The sequence below is a fragment of the Lynx canadensis genome, chromosome A1, assembly GCF_007474595.2.
Source record: "Lynx canadensis isolate LIC74 chromosome A1, mLynCan4.pri.v2, whole genome shotgun sequence".
Lineage (NCBI taxonomy): Eukaryota > Metazoa > Chordata > Mammalia > Carnivora > Felidae > Lynx > Lynx canadensis.
Genome location: NC_044303.2, coordinates 170,230,780 through 170,251,506, shown reverse-complemented (window position 1 = coordinate 170,251,506; position 20,727 = coordinate 170,230,780). Strand labels below are relative to the sequence as shown.

The following is a 20,727-nucleotide window of genomic DNA, read 5'->3' as shown; positions in this document are numbered from 1 at the left end:
AGGAGTAGAAGGGAGCAGCCTGGGAGAAAGGGCAAAACAGAACCTGTCTCACACTTGGCAAGAATTCGGTATCTTCTTAGTGATGCTGAATGTGTGATTAGGACAAGTCCTTACAACAAGATGTAATAATAATGACCCACACCCATCTAAGAAAATGAAAAGTAAAGATGAGAACCCAGGAGAGGTATTTAACTGAATTTGACATAGATATGAAATCATACAAAGTAAATCCTCAAAAAATGCATCTAAGTTTCAAAGAAGGTCTTCAGTGAGTATCCTTAAAATATAGGTTCTTGGGCACAAATGCAACCTTGTTATCAAATTGCTGCCCTCATTCCTTTTTCTTGAATCCGTGTCTGAGCAGAGGGGGTGACTGAGTTGTCACTTCATAGCCGAAGTAGGACAATGGTAACAATAATGACAGCTAACAAAAAAAGCTGCCATGAAAAACCAGGGCGTATTTCCCCTCCAATTTTGGGATTATTTAGTATCTTTTTTGCTATATTTAAATCATCAAAAATATAAAAATACCTTTCCCATTATGTATTTACTTTTGTGACATTGTTTTTGTGAACTTATCCAACTTAACCAGGAGCTGACACTCATGGTTATTAACACACACTGCTTAGTTCAAAACATAAACTTTAATGACAAGTCTTGCAACAATGATAAATTCAGTAGGTCAATATGGAGATGCTGTTTTCTAAAAAGTAAATATTATCATTTTTAAAAACCGTACTCACATTTGAAAGTACCAAGAATAAAAATGGTAATAACTCCCACAACTGGATGACCTTTTTCTCCATGTTGACTTATTCAACTTACCAGCCATTGTGAGATCTAATTTATCCTCTGAGGTACTTGCTGATTTCCAGGTCTGTAAATGTTCACATTGATTATTTCTCCACAAGTGAAAATTTTAACATCTGCTTTCATGAATATAAATTTGAGTAAATTCCATTCCAAGGCTTGAATTTAAGAAAATGGTGATGCACTACTTTGTTTTATTTCTAAAGCACTATATAAATAACTACTACTACTACTTATTGATCAACTTATTATGCGCTTGGCACTAGTCTACATATTTTATGCTTTTCATTGCAGAAATTCTCACAATGACACAAAAGTAAATGTATAACAGGAAAGGTATATAGCATTTTGATTCCATGGATTGCAAATTTTGGTTAAAAATGACACCAATTAACTACAATATACTTGAAGACCTAATGACAGAAAGAATACACAATAAAACTGGAAGCTTTTTTTTTCCCTAACACACACTGATTTTAAGAAATGACATTTTTTTTTTTTTTTTTTTGAAGCTCTGTCTTGGAGGGAACACAACATCTACATCAGTAACATTTTTTAAAATCCCAAACCGGCAAGCTCTAACTAAAGCCCTTCCATAGGAGGTGAATAAAACAGCTCACAACACTGAAGCTTTCCTATTCCGTTCCCTATGATCCACACTTTGCCTGGTCTAGGACAAGTGAGGGAAGAATGCTGGAATAATCACAATGATCCGTTTGAATATCCTCCACACTGACAGCCACTCTGAACTTGCCTATTTCCTGTTCTCCTCGACTTGCTCCTTTCCAAGGCTCCATTAGTCAGGAAGCCTAGATTCTGTACACTCTCATTTCTCAAGCTGATCTTGCCGTTGAGGCAAGAGGTTCTTCCTTGTTTTTGTTGTTGTCTTTAAAACTACATTTTCACCATCCCTTCTCCCAACTTACCAAAAAAGAAGCAATAGCATAGCTCTCATTCACCCTAACTCCAGTGGGCACTGGACAGAGACAACGTGAAATACTGGTGTCTGGTTGAACTTCAATGGCTGAGTAACAAATATTTTTCCAAAACATGTGACTTTCAATTGTTTGCTTTCAACAAAATTGAAGGGGTATCTAATCAAGTTGCCAGGCAGATCATTAAAAATAATCAACTGAAACTTATGTTTGACATAGACCACTCTGTGATTTATGGAATCTAACTCATAAAGAGTTCAAAGGACTGAATGGTATTCCTATAATAAGATTCCTTCTATTGCCACCTACTTATTTATGGTAGTAACATCATTCCTTTGCCCTACACTTATAAAAATAAAAATTAGTAAAAAAATCGATGCTGAAACCTATCTCATTCTGGCAATACGTAACATTCACCAATGGACACATGAATATATGGGGATACAAAATGTATAATTTATCTCACTGAAAGGCTTCCATTAAAGTTCATGAAATAAATGACAAAATTGGTAATATATAGAGATTGTTTTTGATCAACTGTATACTATTAATAATTTTTACAACTCAATGCACATCATATTTAATACTTTTAGGATAACAGAAATTTTAAATTTAAATATATAGACACATATATACATACATATTTCTTTTATAAGAGTAATGAAAGGTTAACCAATAACAAGACTCAAGCATAAGAATATTACTTTAAGCTAAATTTCTGTGAGGAAGTAGAATAGAAATATGAGTTCAAGGAGAAAATAAGGATGTGAAATTTGACTTTAAAAGATGGTCTTGGGGAGCCTGGGTGGCTCCGTTGGTTAAGTCTTGATTTCAGCTCAGGCCATGATCTCACCATCATGAAATCAAGCCTCATGCAGGGCTCTGTGCTGAGGGTAGAGCCTGCTTAAGATTCTCTCTCTCTCTCTCTCTCTCTCTCTCTCTCTCTCTCTCTCTCTCTTTCTCTCTCTTTCCCTTTCCCCTGCTTGTGCTCTCTCTGTCTCTCTCTCAAATAAAAAACTTAAAAAAAAAAGATCTTATTCAGGCCTTTTTAAAAATGCATGATTTGGTATCAAATTGCTACTCACTGGATATGTTTATTTTTAAATGTCAATATTGATTATATTCCAGGAAAAACATCCTTTGCAATTTTTTAAATGTATAAAGAAAAACTAGATATCAGTTTAAATATATGTAATACAGAGATTTTCAAAAAAAAATTTCTTAATGTTTACTTTTTTGAGACAGAGAGAGACAGAGTATGAATGGGGGAGGAGCAGAGAGAGAGGGAGACACAGAATCTGAAGCAGGTTTCAGGCTCTGAGCTGTCAACACAGAGCCGGACGTGGGGCTTGAACCCACGAACAATGAGATCATGATCTGAGCCAAAGTCAGGTGCTTAACCTACTGAGCCACCCAGGTGCCCCAAGATTTTCAAATTCTTACAGGAACAAGGGTGTCTGATTGATACAACCCCACCTCACACTTTGTAATGTTCTTTTACTCCTTTCTGCCTATTTAAGTGACATTTCTCCAAGATCTGGCATCTCAACAACTCGCTTTATCAATTCTTCCCCAACACCCCCAACCCTCAATGGCTACTCTCTATTGTAACACTTATGCCTTTACTCATCTGGCCTGCACATCCTCTTCAGGAGATATAATACTTAGTAGGTGCCAGGCTTTATGTATATTAACTCAGTTAATCCTCCAACACTCTTATGAGGTAGACTCTATTATTGCTACCATTTTCAAGATGCCAAAACCAAGGACTGTAAAAACCTGCACAAGGTCAAACAGCTGGTAAGCAGCAGAACTGGGATGGGAGCTGGAAATGACACACAGGTGTGTTGACTCTGGAGTCTGAGCTCATAACCATCACACCTCTCCTATGTTTCCCATCGCGACACCCTTGATCTGAGTTTAGTACAACACATATTTGTGGGGGATGATGCTTCCCTGCTAAGAAGCTATGGCTTCAACACAGCAGCTGCTGTCAAACAGCCCCCCAGATAACCTCTGAGTTCTGAATTTGTGTAACCAGAATGTGCTTATAGTCCCTTAAAATAACCTTCTCTTTCATGCCTGTAGGGAATAATCAGATTCGACACATAGCTACTTATTTCAATTTTTAAAAGTTCCAATTAACAGAAAAAAAATCTTTAGCAGTCAATTGCACATTATGGTATTCCAGAAATGTTTTAATTACCTAAGTCTGCCTAGCCATAACTTACTTAATGCTTTTTACTCTTAAATCAAACTAAATATGGAACATAGTCCTGGGGAAAAAAATATGAGAGATTGATTGCAAACCATTTTAATATCCTCATGAATCTTTTTATGGAAATAAAAACAACTTCAGTGAAGCTCTGAGACCTTGTTTACAAGTAGGAGGACTCCAGGGATAGGAGGCCCAGATTCAAACATCCTTAGAAGATGAATTTAGGAGCAGGGAGTTATGAAAAAGAGAGACTTTATGTGATAACAAGTTTTGTGAAGACTCCTTAATAGTTACACCTACTTGACCATGCCATCTTTCTATAATTTAAGAAATTGAGTGCATGAGAAATTAAAGGACAAACTCAAGGTCACCCTAGTTGGCTTAAAGGTACAAGTAAAGATTCAGATCTCTAATTCCCAAGGTGATTCTCTTATGTGTTTAACTAGATGAAGTTCACTTTGACTCTCTAAAAGTCAAGGGTCATGTTATGACTCCATTTTGGCTATATATTCAAAACAGAAAAACTAAGCAACCTCTTTGCGATTGCTAAATGTGCCCAGGCAAGGAAATTATTCAGTCATTTCAGCCAAAGGAAAGTCTTTTCTTCCATACTTCTTGATGGCAGTTCATTACATTTTACCTCCAGGCTACTTGCTTTCTTTTAGTAAGATCCATTACATATAGTACTTTTATAATATGTTGGTGGAAAATAGGCCAGAGTATTGCATTTATGATATTTCTCCTAAGGGTTGAAACATGGTTTATACACATACTCATTCACTCACAAACACCTGCCTAGGAGAACGTAGTCCCTGGGGGGGGAAAGCTTGGAGGTATATATTGTAACAGATCTGGAACCTGAACGTTGTGCTAGTGAAAAGGTACATGACACATTGGTAACCCATAGCAACCTAATTCTTCAAAGTAGCTGTTGATGTCAGAAAACTAGGGCACCAAAGTCTAATAATTACAGCTCTGAAGACAAATGAAGCCACAGCTATCAAATGTCACTTATTGATCATTATGCCACCGCAAGGTATGTGCTTATTGTGATGGCACAATATCAAATATAACATGAGGGGATACAGGGACTTCTGCTTGTATCACATTCTATCTTCCAATTCAAGATTAACAAAAAAAGCTAAAGTAGTCTATTTAGTAACACTTAAAGTTTCAATTGAATGGAAGATGATTACAGTACAAGAAAAATTAATCCTCACTTCTCCCACATTTTCCTCCAGAAAAATGTTATTTTCTACCAACTAAATAATCTTTGGGGGAAAAAAAAAGGCTCCAAAAGGGCATTTCATTAAATTATGGGTGCTACCAAATGGATTTCTTACTTAACCTGATAAAAGGCAAAGCATTATGTTTCATCAGCAATCTCTCAAATCTCTCTGATCTTGTAGAGCTTTTAACGCTAGTGAGCACAAGACTTCCTCTAATTTATTATTTCTTGAACCTTTTTGAATGTAATGTCTGAACAATAATGAAAAGAAACACACCGTGTTTTTCGATAGTTTAAATGATGTTAAGAGAGAACTTTAAGCTGCACTGTACCTCCTACCATTTTCAGAACCTGGAGAGAACACAAATAGAGAAACTAAAACTTAAATATAAAACCAAGAAAAGAAACAAAGTTAGTTGAACCCATGCCTTCCAACTCAGTTTGTTGTGAAATCAGTAATGACCACATGGTTTTTATAATTTGGAAGTGCTGTTTGATTTATTCCTCATTTTGTTTTCTCTTAAAGCTTAATTTGGGCCAAAAGTTACTTTGAGGAGAAAAGGGTCAAAGTGCAACTAAAACAGAGATTGAGGAATTTAAGGATATTTTATCAGGATTGCATTACTTTAGTTTTTTAAAAGAATATTTCAAATAAACCAAATTTGAAGGATTTAATACAAACAGACATTCAATAAAGATAGATAATTCATAATATCAACTCTGTTTCTTTACACTTATTGCTGAGAATAAAATCTTCTGCATAATTAATGGTTTAGTAACCTAACACAATTATAGTATCTAATCATAAAATATTAATAGTTTCTCTCCCCCAAACCCCATTTTTTTTTTCTGGCTCATAAATTTGGTACTAACAACAAACAGGCTCTATTCATTAATACTCATCCAAATAAACTACATCTGGTCAGTTTAATGGGGGCAAAATTAGCATATATCCAAAGATAGATTAATAAGTTAAAGTTGAAAGTAGGTATTTTTGTTATTTTAAGAAATATTAAACAAAAGCTGATCTACAAAAGCATGGAAACTGGCTGATGTTTTCTTTGCACGTATTTTGATCAATCACCCAGGCGCTGTGAGGCCAAAGTTCAAAACACCAAAGAACTTTCAAGTATTTCTTAGTATTGCTTTTTTGGTGGGGCATTACCAGACCCCTTTCAGGCACTTTGAACTCCCTGAGATCCAAACACCCTGAAGACTTCACATCTCTTCCTTAGGTTTCGATTAGTGATTTAATTAAAACCCAATGAGCCAGGATGCCAACAACCCGACCCTTCACACAAAGGACAGACGACGTGGGTCAAGAAGGCCACTGAAAAAAGGCTCTCTCCACACCTAGGCTTATTTTTTTTCCAAGAAGGAGATTTGTTGAGAGAGGCTGAGATACGGACATTAGAAGGATGTATATTTTGGATGAAAGCCTTTCAGGTGAGCTGGTATCTTCATCTCCCACCAAGTACTTTCATGTTGGGAAAAAAAAAAAAATAAATGCTCTGGGCTTGAGAGAGCAAAAAGAAAGATTGCTATGTCACTTCGAATAGTTACATACGCTGGTTTCAGGTTCAATCCAGGCAAGAACAGTAAAACTCATCTGGAAAAGCACTCTAAGTTAACTTCACATTATACCTAACGTATTTATCTGTCATTTCCCACAAACTTCTGAAGCTTTCTGCTCTCAAGCTACAAAAATCTAATACAAATGCTTCAGCCTGTTTATTCCACCCACTGTCACATCCAGAGGCAATCTGAGGTCTGTGTTCTTATTTTTTTTTATTATTTTTTGTTATGTTAATATTCCAAGTGCCCAGTTGAGAAAAACTTCTGTTTCTTAACTGACTGATCAGAGAGCCGGCACTGTCACCTTGGAGGGCTGGGAATCAGCTAAATCTTGGTGGTTCCTGGTTCTGCTAAGGGGCTATGAATCAGCCGCCACTGGGCATTTTGGACTACTCAGGAGGGAAGAAAGGAAGAGGAGAAAAGAAAGGGATTTAGGGTCTGATAAATACATGTTTGTTGGAATGAGTAAACAGACAAGTCAGAGCCTATTAATTTCCAAATCAACCACTGGGATATGATGGCAAACTAAGCTTATGGTCTCAGTAGCCAAAGAGGGCCCTTTAATTTACAGAAACCATCCTCTGTGATGAGATCTAGATCCCCCGGACAACCTGCAAAAACTGTGAAGCTGCAGTGACAGTGACTGACTCAATTAAAGAAAAGCAAAAGCAATTAGGCAAATATACTTGATTGAGAAGTTGGAATTCTCTGGTGAGCTGCTTCAGCATTAACTCTGAGACACAGCTATCCCTAAGTATTAACTGATGAAAACCAATGCTGAACCACACTTGGTAAACAGGTCTGTGCCACAGTGGGTGCTATGTTGTACTCAAGGAAGACATTTTCCATTAAAAGCAACAGTTGTAAGCAAATCTAAAAGCAGATAAGCAGATCTTCTGTATGATGATGCCATTTTCACCCATACAATGACACCTTTGGTCATAGCTGAAAGTGTAATTTTAGAGCTCTCAGAGATGTTGAACAATAGCTTATGCAAGAGTAGAGTTGCCCTTGGGGCACCTGGTGGCTCAGTTGGTTAAGCCTCTGACTTCAGCTCGGGTCATGATCTCATGGTTTGTGGGTTCAAGCCCTGTGTCAGGCTCTGTGCTGACAGTTGGAGCCTGGAGCCTGCTTCAGATTCTGTGTCTCCCTCTCCACCTCTCCCCTGCTCATGCTCATTCTCTCTCTCTCTCTCTCAAAAATAAATAAGCATTAAAAAAAATTGTTTTTAAGAGTAGAAAGGGATGGGGCAAAAAGACTGTGACTTACTAGAGAGCTGAGAAAACTCAATAAAAGATTACTTCAGAACTATGAACTTTCTTACAGGTAGCAAAGCGAACATTCCCTGAACAAAGTACCATTTGCTTCCCCACATTACCTAAAAAGTAAACAGTGCGTGTCCATATATTTTATCATTAGCTTTAAAATGCTTTATTATTTACTGGTATAAAGACTCAGGGAGGGGTGCCTGGGCAGCTCAGTTGGTTAAGCATCTGACTTCTTCTGCTCAGGTCATGATCTCACTGTTCCTGAGTTCGAGCCCCACGTCAGGCTCTGGGCTGACAGCTCAGAGCCTGGAGCCTGCTTCAGATTCTGTGTCTCCTCTCTCTCTGCCTGTCCTCCACTCACACTCTCTTTCTCAAAAAATATAAATAAACATTAAAAAAAAAAAAAGATTCAGGGAAACAATTTTTCCTTTCCTAGCTTTTTCAGCATAGCTAATAGCAAAGAAACACCTAAAGTGGCATTTTTATGAGGTCCTTTTCTAAGACAGTTGATACCATGGTTAGTGGTCTGGTTATTAGGATTACATTTGTGGTTAGAAAAGTACTCCATTCTAAAACTGGTGAATTCAGCATCAACCAACATAAATGTGCAACTCTTATTGAGATTATCTGGGAATCATAGCTACACCCAAATCCTAGGGAAGGACCAGTGCCAATGCCCGTGGTTAAGTCCCTAAAAGGATTAGAAGCCCACTTACTATTGCTTGGTTGATAAAGACGCTATTCAGTACTGTCCTAAAAGCAATAAACAATCGCCTGATTTTATACTCTACCAGCTAAAGAGTTGTGAATAAAAAGAACTAGTAATGAACATTTTTCTTAAAAGAAAGTTAAATTCCAGTAATACTTGCTATTGCAATACCTTCCATATTTAAGGCAGGCCATATGTGGGGTGTGTGTGTATGTCAGAGGCAGTCGGTGATCCACTAACTGAAAGCCATATTTGATATAATTTCCATTTTGTAAAATAAAATAAAAATAACATTTTTTAGATCTTAGAAATAAAGTTTCCAATTAATGAACTCACGGCTGGGACACATATTATGATAGAAAAGATACACAGGAAAAAAGAATATGTAGATGCAGAGAGTTAAAAGATTTACCATTTTTGATTATCAAAGGGAAGTATTATATTTTTAAAACACACAATAAGAATGATGGCAAATTTAGAAAGATTATATCTTCAGAAACCACTTGCTAATTGATTAAAAAACGACAAACAAAACTCAAGAACCAGTACACATGTTTCACAATTGTGCTTCTCTGTTTTCTTACCCTGTATGTTGTACAGTCGGACTCTATGGGTAACACGTTCAAAAAAGCAAGTCACGTCCGAATAAAACCTTCCATGTTGCACTCTGACAAAGGGTAGTGTTGTGTAAACATAAGGCTGAGGAGGAAATGACATTTTTAAGAAAAAATTTTGGCTTTTAACTTTTCGAAGAAATGTTTATTATAATTTCCAAAATGGCAAATACTTAACACCTGATAATCTGCAATTTCAAGTGAAAACCAAACCTTACAAGGTATCAGAATATGCACAAACTATAAAACTTTACTATAAGGTTTTTCCTTACATAAAAAGTACTAAAAACAGAAAATAATAAAAATGTTTACAACCTGATTGGCCTAGATGATCTACAAACATTCCCTCCCAGCTATAAAAATTTCTAATTAAAATCCTTCTATATTGTCCATTGGTGATTTATTAGAAATACCACTCATTCTACAGCACTGACATTTTCCCAGGCAAACATTTATTAGAACCATGGCCCCTAATGTTCAGGGGTCAGGACAGGTGGTAAGGATGGCCACAGGGAGTCATCTAAGCAAACAGAAAGCAGGATTCACAAACACCATGTAATCACAGTTAGGTTTACTACTCTATAAAACATACTGCCCTTTCACTAGGAAAAGCTAGCAGAATATAACGCAAATTTACAAACTTGAAAAAACTATGGCAACTACTGGTTTAGTTTTCATTATTTAGAATCTAGTGTCAAGAAAAAACTGGGAATAAAACAAGTAACTTCGGTGACATAGGAACAAATGGAAAGCATTTATAAAGAATTCTAATTTCTTGAGCACTACATGCTATACAAGCTCAACAAGGTCATGAAGAGTGAGGCTTACAATATGAGCTACCTAAGCAGCATCAGATTTTCAGGACAGTGCAATTTTCTTCCAAATGTACCTCTCTGGCTACAGAAAAATATTTTGAAATTAATACAATGCTTTAGCATTCACAAAGTTCTTGGACCTGATTTTCCCATATACCTAGAAAGTAATGGAAGCAGAGGAAACCTGGCACGGGGATTTCTGGGCTCCTGCCTTTTTCTGATGCACCCTGCTGCCTCCTTGCTGGTGTTCTTTTATTTTCTCTTTGTAAACATACAATAATTCCCTTGGTCTTTTTCTTTAATATTAGAGCTATTTAAAGAGAGAATAATTTTAAATAAATTAGTCCCTATTGGCCATATATAATATTCTGTAAGTACAGCTACTTTCCTTTTTTAAGCATGAGAACAGTCAATAAAAACAAAATTCCTGTCCAATGACAAAAGCTGTCAAGAGAAAACACACTGACACAGCTTCTACTTAGGCTCCACTGCCCATCCTGGAACAGCTACTATGAGCTATGGTTTACCTTTAATTCCTCACTGATTTAAAAAAAATCAAAACAAACAACAACAAACAACTAGAATCCTTCAGGTTGCCAGTGCTACCCTATAAAACCTATTATTTGATGTCGGTTAGCAGGCTCTTCTAAACTGTAGGAAAACAAACAAAAACAAAATAAATAAATTGTACAACAATTTTTGCAGGAGATAGGTCTCTAGACAACAAAATATGGAGAATCTTTAACTTATCATGAAGTGGAGAAAACCTGTAGAAGTAGAAAAGCAAAAAACAGACAAAAAAAGACGCTGTAAAGAAAAAAAATACAGGACTATCCCCAAATTAAAAAAAACTATAACAACACAAAATAATTAAGTTCAATGACACACTGATGGAAAATTTTGCAATAAATAGGAAAAAGGATTAACTTTTACCATATATAAAGGCGCTTACGTAGGCGCCTGAGTGGCTCAGTTGGTTAAGCACCTGACTCTTGGTCTCGGCTCAGGTCATGATCTCACGGTTCGTGAATTCGAGCCCCACATCAGGCTCTGCACTGATGGCATGGAGCCTGTTTGGGATTCTCTCTCTCTCCCTCTCTCTCTGTCCCTCTCCCACTCTCTCTCAAAATAAATAAATAAACTTAAAAATAAAAAAAGAATGCTTACAGATCCTTAAGTCATACCACTAGAACAATGGTCAAAAACTTACATAGGGAGTCACAAAAGAGATATGAGAGACAAATATATAAGGTTTAGCCTTCCTAATAACCATAAAATCTCATCAGTGAAATATTTTTTACCTATTACTGTACGGAAAGCTTTTAAATGGCTGATGCTCAGTGCGTGGCATGGTATATTAGAGTTACTCTCAAAAACACTGGTGGGAGTGAATATTTATGCAGTCTTTGTAGGGGACAGAGAAGTGGTACATATCAAGTCTTAAAGGCCTCATCCACTGACACAAAATGACTCTTCTAGAAAGTTATTCTCAGGAAATAATCAACACTGCATAAAAAGAATGTTACAAAGAAGGCTTATCACAATGGCACAGTAGTGAAGTACTGAGAGAAAATCTACATATGCAACAATAGGAAATTCCTTTTTGTCATATATATATACACACACAGACACACACACACAGACACACACACACGTGTGTGTCTGTGTGTGTGTAAGAACATTTAAGTTCTACTCTCAGCATATTACACAATACAGTATTATGTACTACACTGACCATGTTAGACATTATACCCTCAGACTTTAATCATCTTATATCTCTAAGTTTTTAATCACAACAGTACATATTAAAATTGTTTTCAAAGAACATACCGTCAGATTGTGAGCACTATGACAATGAAAAATAAAATATGTACATGTAGTAAGACCACACTTGAAAATGGGGGAGAAAGGGATGTGCATAAGACAATAAAAAACACATCAAAATGTTGGCCCTGGTTTGCACGGCCTTGGAAATAGTTGGTAAATTTTATTGTTCTCTTCAGTTTTCTGTGTTTTCAAAAATGTGTCAAAATGTGCATATATTACCTTTACAGTCAAGGATAGGGGAATTTTTTTGTTCTTGTTTTTTAAAGTGCTAGCAGTTAAGGAGATAAATGGCCAGGGGGCAATTTACTTTTCCTGTATGGCTAGATAATTGGTCTCTGGATATATACCATGCCACTTATGTATATACCAGTATAAGAGCTCTTGAACCCTAAATCAAATGTAACTTCCATGCGTGCAGAGCAACTATTCATTGTAGCATCTTCATGGATTCCAACCCTGCAAAAATTATTTGTTTACCTAACATTCCACTACAAATTACCAAATGTCAGTAAGAAAATATCATAGTGGAACCAACTCATCTATGCCTAATAGATGACAAGATAATGAGATGCACTTATTTTTTTCTTCATTATTCTTTCAATCAGTGCTTGTTCACTGCTCAGCTCATTGTCACTTACCTTGGCTTCCCCATCAGGTAAGAAGAGGTAGGCACCACTTTTATCCTTTTTACTCGTCGTTCCATACCATGAAAATTGTACTTTTACTTCATGCCGCTTACCATCTTCTTTATTTATTATTTCCTAAGGATAAAAAAAATGTTTAAAGGCAACTCACTATGAAGATATTAATGATGTTGTATTTGGTTCCATGTGTAGGTTGATTAAAAACAAAACAAAAAAACCTCAGGATAGACTGAAAAATGCTAATAGACTCTAATGTTATAATTCTGAGGAACAACCAAAATTTTATACTTAAAAGTATACTTTTATATTTTATACTTAGAATTTAAAACTTTCACAATAGAAACAAAAAGAACTCCCTTCCTCAAGGAAGAAAGAGATACACAAAGAGATCTGGACCAGTGTTTCTCAAACTTTCTGCACAAAGGAACAGGTTTATTTTTTATCTCCAATATGCATGGACCAATATTTTTGTGGGGTACGATAAAAGTGAATTACTACAAAAATTACATTTAAAGTGACATACCAAACATACACTTGCATTTTTTTATTATTAGATTCAACAGGCATAAATTTACTGTGCCACGGTGCTTTCGAAGTTTCCACAAACATTTCTAAACAGTTATAGCCTCTATACTTATCTTGTGGACCAGTAACAAACAATTCACAAATCAGCACCACCCACAGATCACACCCTTTAGGAACAAGTGGCCATAGTGGAACACAAAAATGAGATATATATTGCTCATGCATCCTTTTCCCCAAGAGTGTTTGGGTCAACTTTTCTCCCTTTGCATACCCAGTCTGCACATATTATAATAAAAGTGATAAGCCTTCCATGAATTTGAAAACTATTCAGAACATACCTCCATAAGCCCAGATGGACCAAACTGAAGTTTAAGAAAGGAGTTCTCTAGAGTTATAGCTTCCTCAGCACTTTTTACATTCTTCATGTTGAAAATTCCTTTATCTTTGATGTTACCATTATACAGGACATACTCAGCTAAATGTGGATCTGAATTTGCTGATTCCACAATTGTATACACTTTCATTCCCAATGGTGGTATCTGTACTAGAAAGGAGATCTTTAAAAGGCAGATGAGAGATTTTTTTAAGAAATGTAATCTACTGAAAGAAAAGCATTTATAGGTCTAATAAAAACAAAAAACTACAATATTTTCAAAATCATCTAACACTATTCTACAAACTTCACAGTGGTAGAACTATCAAGGGCATTATGCTTTCATTCAATATATGAAATTATATGAGCATCCTCAATTGTCCTACAGTGCTCTTAATAGATGCCCAGACGACAAAATTCTCCATGAAGGTAAGGGCTTACTGTGAACAATGATTTTCCCTAATTATCAGGAATCTTTTTATAATACTATGATATTCAAGTACGTTAAAAATAAACACGGTAAACACAATACTATAAATATTAAGCATGTTAACAGCAGTCATCGAATGCCTGGGGTCTAGCAGACAATGCACAAGCATAAAGGATGTGCACACTACAAGACATGACCCCTGCCTTCCAGGAGCTCGATTCGTTTTCTAGATAGGGTGCTTCCTGTAACATCTGACCAAAGCTGCTTTTATACTTTTCCTTTTTACCTTAAAGATTATGAATTTATGAAAGCAGCCAGCAATGGCTCTTAACAAGCAAAGTAATTCTCATTTAGAGTTCCTAGCTTATGGTTGTGTCTTCAGAAGTACATGGTTTAAACTACACTCCAGACACCAAATATTGATACTTTCTAGTGAAAAGTTCAGGTTAATATTACTTTAAAAATTTTTTACCAAAAACATCTGTTACTTGAGCCCCAATTTTCCATTGTTGTATTTCAGAAAAAAAGCACCTTCTTCTATTTTAGGAAGTCTTTCTCTTTCATGGTGTGTTGTGTCATCTTTGCAATGAAAAGCTGGTAGTATGCTTTTCTGAGACAAATGGCTATTTATCTCAATTTCCATATGCATAACTATCATTAAATTGAGCTAAACAGGGGCGCCTGGGTGGCTCTGTCAGTTAAGCGTCCAACTTTGGCTTAGGTCATGATCTCATGGTTCATGAGTTTGAGCCTCACATCAGGCTCTGTGCTGAAAACTCAGAGCCTGAAGCCTGCTTCAGATTCTGTGTCTCATTCTCTCTCTGCCCCTTCCCCACTTGTGCTGTCTCTGTCTCTCAAAAATAAATAAATATAAGAAAAACAATTGAGTTAAATGAAAAAATTCACAATTTTATGAGTAATGATTACTTCATTACTTCAGGAAAACATTATGATATTTATAGAGATATGCAATACATGCTAATAACATATACTAATAATAACATACAGTATACACAGTAACAAAGATATCAGTATTTCAGGAAACACAGGATCTATTTTCCTTTATTCATTTATTTTTAAAGTTTATTTATTTTGAGAGGGAGAGCATGAGCAGGGGAGGGGATAGACTGAAAGAGGAGAGGGAGGGAGGGAGGGAGGGGGAGAGAGAGAGAGAGAGAGAGAGAAAGAAAGAGAGAGAGAGAGAGAAAGAGAGAAAGAGAGAGAGAGAGAGAGAGAGAGATAGAGAGAGAGAGAGAGAGAGAGAGAGAGAGAGAGAGAGAGAGAGAGAGAGAGAGAGAGAGAGAGAGAGAGAGAGAGAGAGAATATCCCGAGCAGGCTCCGCACTGTCAGCACAGAGCCAACCTGAGCTCGATCTCGTTAACTGTGAGACCATCACCTGAGCCAACATCAAGAGTCAGATGCTTAACTGATTGAGCCACCCAGGTGCTTCAGGATCTATTTTCCTTTAGCGTCACTTAACTGGCCAGTTAAATCCTCCGGTATTTACAACTTTAACCACTTCACACACATCAGTTTGACAGCTCAAGGGGGCACGTATACAAGCTCCACGGCAAACGTACCTCATAGGCTGTCTGTGAAATAATACTTGCTGTATCCCAAACTGCGCTCATTTGAATTTCCACTGGCTTTCCAGAAGCGGAAGACACTTGTGCTGTGGGGGAACTCACATAGACGGAGACCACCGAGTTTCGGTCTTGTTCTGAAGGATTACAGATGACAAGATACCTGCAAAAACAGCCGTTTCACTTCTTAGGTCTTAAAAATATTTTTACTTCTTTCACACTATGTGTAAGGACTCAGCTCATAGACAGTCATAGAGTCAAACACACAGAGAAGACTTATAAGGAACATTCTGGTAAAATTTCTGGAGGACACGTAGTTTCATCACAAAGAACACGGTACAAAGGGTAACGAAATAATGATTCACTTTCTAAGAATAAAATGCTATACAAATGGAAGACATTAAAAGAACTATAATAAAGTTATTTCCATGGCCCAGAAAATGACCTATATACAACATGGCTTTATTAGTCTTTCTAAAATAATCAGCTTGATACAACTAATATCCTGATCCCTGCCTACTAATCTCACTGAGTAAAAAACCCCATACATTGCCTATTGGTATTTTAGTCACAATTAATTTAAATGAAAATTCTGACATTCCTATTAGACCACTAAAACACAGCAAAAATTTATGGCTATCCATGCAAAATCACATTAATTCACACATATATTGTATATATTGGGGACCCTTATTATCCAAGACATTAGTTCTGGTAAAAAGATAATCTGAAGTGAGTCCACTTAAAATAGGGGCTAAAATTTTATAATAAACAGTGCTAGAAAAAGGTTTAATTGTGACTAGCTAGAAAAAGGACAATATAAACTATTAAGGTAAGGTTAGGTAATATTTGCAACTATATGCATTTCTTAGAAGGAACAAAAATAGGGGCACCTGGGTGGCGCAGTCGGTTAAGCGTCCGACTTCAGCCAGGTCACGATCTCGCGGTCCGTGAGTTTGAGCCCCGAGTCAGGCTCTGGGCTGATGGCTCAGAGCCTGGAGCCTGTTTCCGATTCTGTGTCTCCCTCTCTCTCTGCCCCTCCCCCGTTCATGCTCTGTCTCTCTCTGTCCCAAAAATAAATAAACGTTGAAAAAAAAAAAAAAAAGAAGGAACAAAAATAATGAATGAACTGGAGTTTCTGGCAGACTTCTTCCAACAACATTTTATATTAGCACATTATGACATCCTTCATGTTACATTTAATTTTTATAGGGTGGTTTTAAACAAAACTACATTTGTAAAAAATATTCAAGGACTTCATCATTTTTCCTACAGTCCTCTCTCATTTCTTTGATATTGAAAGAATTCTTCGTTGGAGTATCTAGCATCCTTGATTTTCTCAGCTGTGTAACTCTGGCAGATCCCCACTGTTTCATGGCTTTGCCTGTGAGCAGAAACATTCTATACCATCATATCACAGACATGAAATACATAGCCTTTGAAAGATTTATGATTTTACTTTATAATCAATTTGAATTATATTAGATTCAAATAAATCAAAAGGTATTTCAAGAGAGGATGCTTTAATAATGCAACTCTCTGATTTATTAGTGAATATTTTCATGATCTGAAATATTTTGGTTTCCTATGCAATTCTGTAAATGCAGGAACACAGAACTGAATAGTCAGATAGCAATCCCACACCCACTGACTCATAGTAGCTACATCAGAGATGGTAGAAACAAGCTAGTTTTGTGTACCTAGTGCATCAGAAAGCCTTGTAGTGTTATTTTATCCTACATGTGCCCTGTGTATTTCAACTGCATTGCCAATCACTTGAGAAACAAAATTAATTCCCACAGCGGTCAAAACTAAAGTGAAGGACAACAGGAAAACACACAAAAAAAGAAAGAGCATAAAATCTATAATATGTTTGACTCATAAATGGTTTATCAGGGGAAGCACTTACGATAGAAATAATATTTTGAGATGCCCAAGTGACAATAACAGCAATAAGAATGGCGCTTATAGTATGTGTCAGGATCACACAAGCTAACTTACATCACTTATGTTCAGTGATACCATATGTATATGAGAAAAGACAGACTAAAGCCATGTAGTCAAAAACATATTTACAAAGGACACTGAAGCTTAGAGGCACTAGGTAGAACCCTACTTTATCCACAGAAGCAACTCTAAAGGATAGCAAGGGTAACGCCCCTTTGAGAGGTATGCTAAACAGACTTACCTGAGTGATCTGTCAACCTATTTGTACCCTCCCACTGCCCTCTACTAGCTGTTGCTTACATGTCACCTGACTTGTTCCATCACAAACCCATGTGGAGAATCACAGCTGCCAGGATTCATCGTTACAGAAAGACAATACCATATTCCTAAGGTGCACTGGGGAAGTAAAACAGTTGAGGATCACCCAACCTCAGCACCAAAGATGTTCAAACCATCATCCTGGAAATGAGTGATTTACTGCTGAACACCATGTTACCAGAGGCTCAGAGGTAGTATGTGAAGAACTCTAAGACACGGTCTAAAGACTCAGGCCAGCTTCCTAATTTTGTAGAAGCCCTGAAGCACATCCAGGTACTGAACTTGGAATTCCTACTGGCAAGTCCTTTGGATGCTCCATTACATAGAGCTGGTCATAAAGGCTTTGAATAATAAATTGTAACATGTGCCCAAGCAATAAATTAGGTAATAAGCATCCAGAACACTGATTCCTTCCCATTGCCAAAAGGGGGGAAAATGATTCACATTTAAAGCAAATAATAGTTTTAACCATACACATGGTTTTGTACACTATTAAACTGCTTTTTACAATAAGCTGGGAACTAAGTTCTGTTTTGTTTTGTTTTAGTAGCTAATTAGTATTTGACCATAATGATGTTTCTACTGTACTGAATGATTATATGATTATCATGCCAGGAATCTATTCAAAAACTACATGTGTAGAGTATATGAGTATAATGCTGAACAAAGAAAATAATTTTTTAACATAATTAGAAATCCACACGTTTTTCAAGTATATCACAGCACAAATTTACCTAATATACACACACAAACTCCTATCTACATACATTTTAAGTACAGTACAGAGAAAGTATAATCATAAATGAATTATATTTCCTTTGGAAATAAGTACACAATCAAAAATTAACTAAATATTCATTTTCTTTTTTTTAACTTTTTAAAAAAAGTTCATTTATTTATTTTGAGAAAGAGAGTGAGCACACTTTGGGGAGGGGCAAAGAGAGGGGGAGATAGAATCCCAAGCAGGCTGTCTGCACAGAGCCCGACAACGGGGCTCGAACTCACAGAACCATAAGATCATGACCTGAGCCGTAATCAAGACTTGGACTCTTAACCGACTGAGTCACCCAGGCGCTCCTAAATGTTAATTTTCATTATCATATTTGGTGGGTCAAACATTTGTTATACTGCCAACATCCCTAAATATGAGTTCATTTAAACACATCAGTTGTGAATAAAACCAACAGGTTTCAATATCCTAAATGTCAAACTCGGTTATTAAAAATTAGTAATACTTGATCCACGCTAACAAAAGAAAACAGTAATATTTATATCTTAAAAATTAGGATAGTTAATTTCTATTTCATCTTGGAAGTAACTGTACAGGAAGCTCAGAACATCCCCCCCCCCACTTGTCCCCACGTTTACATTCGCTTCCCATCACCTATCACCAAGTCCCATCCAGACTCCTAGTTCTCACTAGGATACTAAGCCCCCTTAACTTACTTGGGGTTACAGCAAGTATCCCAATTCTCCATATAAAAGGAACAACCCTCACCTCATGATAACAAAGCATTCATATGGTACCTGCCAACCCAATTAGATGACAGATTATGATCTACTTTGAGAGAAAAAGGAATGGAGAAAAATGAAGACATCTGCATGCTCATGTCAAACTGGGAATCATTTTATGGGAGAACTAGAATTCCACTGTACACATGGTTCTGTCCTTGAAGACTATTGAGGAGGAGTATATTTAGAATTCCTTCACCCCTTTTGTAGAAATGATTCATGTCATGATAAGAAAGACACCTGGGGCAATCCAAGTCCTCTCTTTAAGGCAAATCTAATCAGTGCCCACATGAACAATAGATTAGGACCATTCGGGCTTCCTTCTAGGATTGGATGAAGGGTAGAGTGGAAGGAGCATGTCCTTAGTCAGAGTGACCTTGGAGCTATCTCTTAGTTTGCTTCTTGTATGCGGGGCCCAGTCCTCAGGACTGTACGGGCAACCTATAAGACACAGCCTTTCATCCTTCCCACTGGACAGGTAGGAAACTGAGGGTCATCGAGGCTAGGTATTTTGCCAACACTGACCCAGTGAAAAGTGCAACAAGGCTCAAAACCTGGCCTTACCTCCCTAGCTACCTTCTTAACCATTTTACTCACAGGACAAGCTTATAAGCACCTTTTTGACAACTGAGGTTTCACGTGGAGATTCCCTTAGTTCCAAATTCATATGTGAAGAACTTTCTCTCCTCACCGATGCCCAAGATCCCCATGGAGCCTCTCTCTTCAGAAAGCTCAGGATGAACAAAAAGCTATTTATATTTCAGTATATTTGTGAAAGAAAATTTATAAACTGGAAAATTGGAGCAGAAAAAAATCTTGCACTATACACTAAGGAGCTCATCTTATAACTTCACTATGTGAGGTAACCAAAACAATATTCAAGGAAAACATTTAAAAAGCATTATGTATATTTATGACTGCGTAAGGGAGACACAAATGAGAAGTATTTACAAGTCTCCTTTAAATACAGTTTAAAACCAATTAAGCAAACACTAGGTTATATGAACAATCATTGTAGCTTCATGTGCCTAGTGTAGTACCTGACACAGAATAACATTCAATAAATAGTTGATAAATGAGTAATGCACAGAAATCCCACTAGGAGAATATATCATTTATAAATGATTCCTACCAGTGTGGGGCTTTAGAGGTTTATCAGATCATTTTCACTTCTATTACTTCAATTCCATAAAAAAAAATGATTTTAAAGTCAACAAGCTATATAATTAACCTCTTTGCAAAGACGGGAAATGACAGATCCAAGATTACAGAGAAAGTTAAGAATAAAGCAGACTAAAGTTCAGTCTGATTCTTTTTTTTTTTTTTTAACATTTATTTATTTTTGAGACAGAGAGAGACAGAGCATGAACGGGGGAGGGGCAGAGAGAGAGGGAGA

General features: G+C 36.6%; 1 protein-coding gene across 1 annotated transcript in view; it reads right to left on the bottom strand.

Moving 5' to 3' along the window:
• Positions 1 to 20,727, bottom strand: part of MAN2A1 (mannosidase alpha class 2A member 1) — a 167,052-nt gene that overhangs the window by 34,935 nt on the left and 111,390 nt on the right. The window contains exons 13-16 of the mRNA XM_030326180.1: positions 15,552 to 15,717; positions 13,507 to 13,725; positions 12,638 to 12,760; positions 9,328 to 9,442 (exon numbers count right to left, since the gene is read on the bottom strand). Coding sequence (XP_030182040.1) covers positions 9,328 to 9,442; positions 12,638 to 12,760; positions 13,507 to 13,725; positions 15,552 to 15,717 — 623 coding nt within the window. The remainder of the gene's footprint in view (positions 1 to 9,327; positions 9,443 to 12,637; positions 12,761 to 13,506; positions 13,726 to 15,551; positions 15,718 to 20,727) is intronic.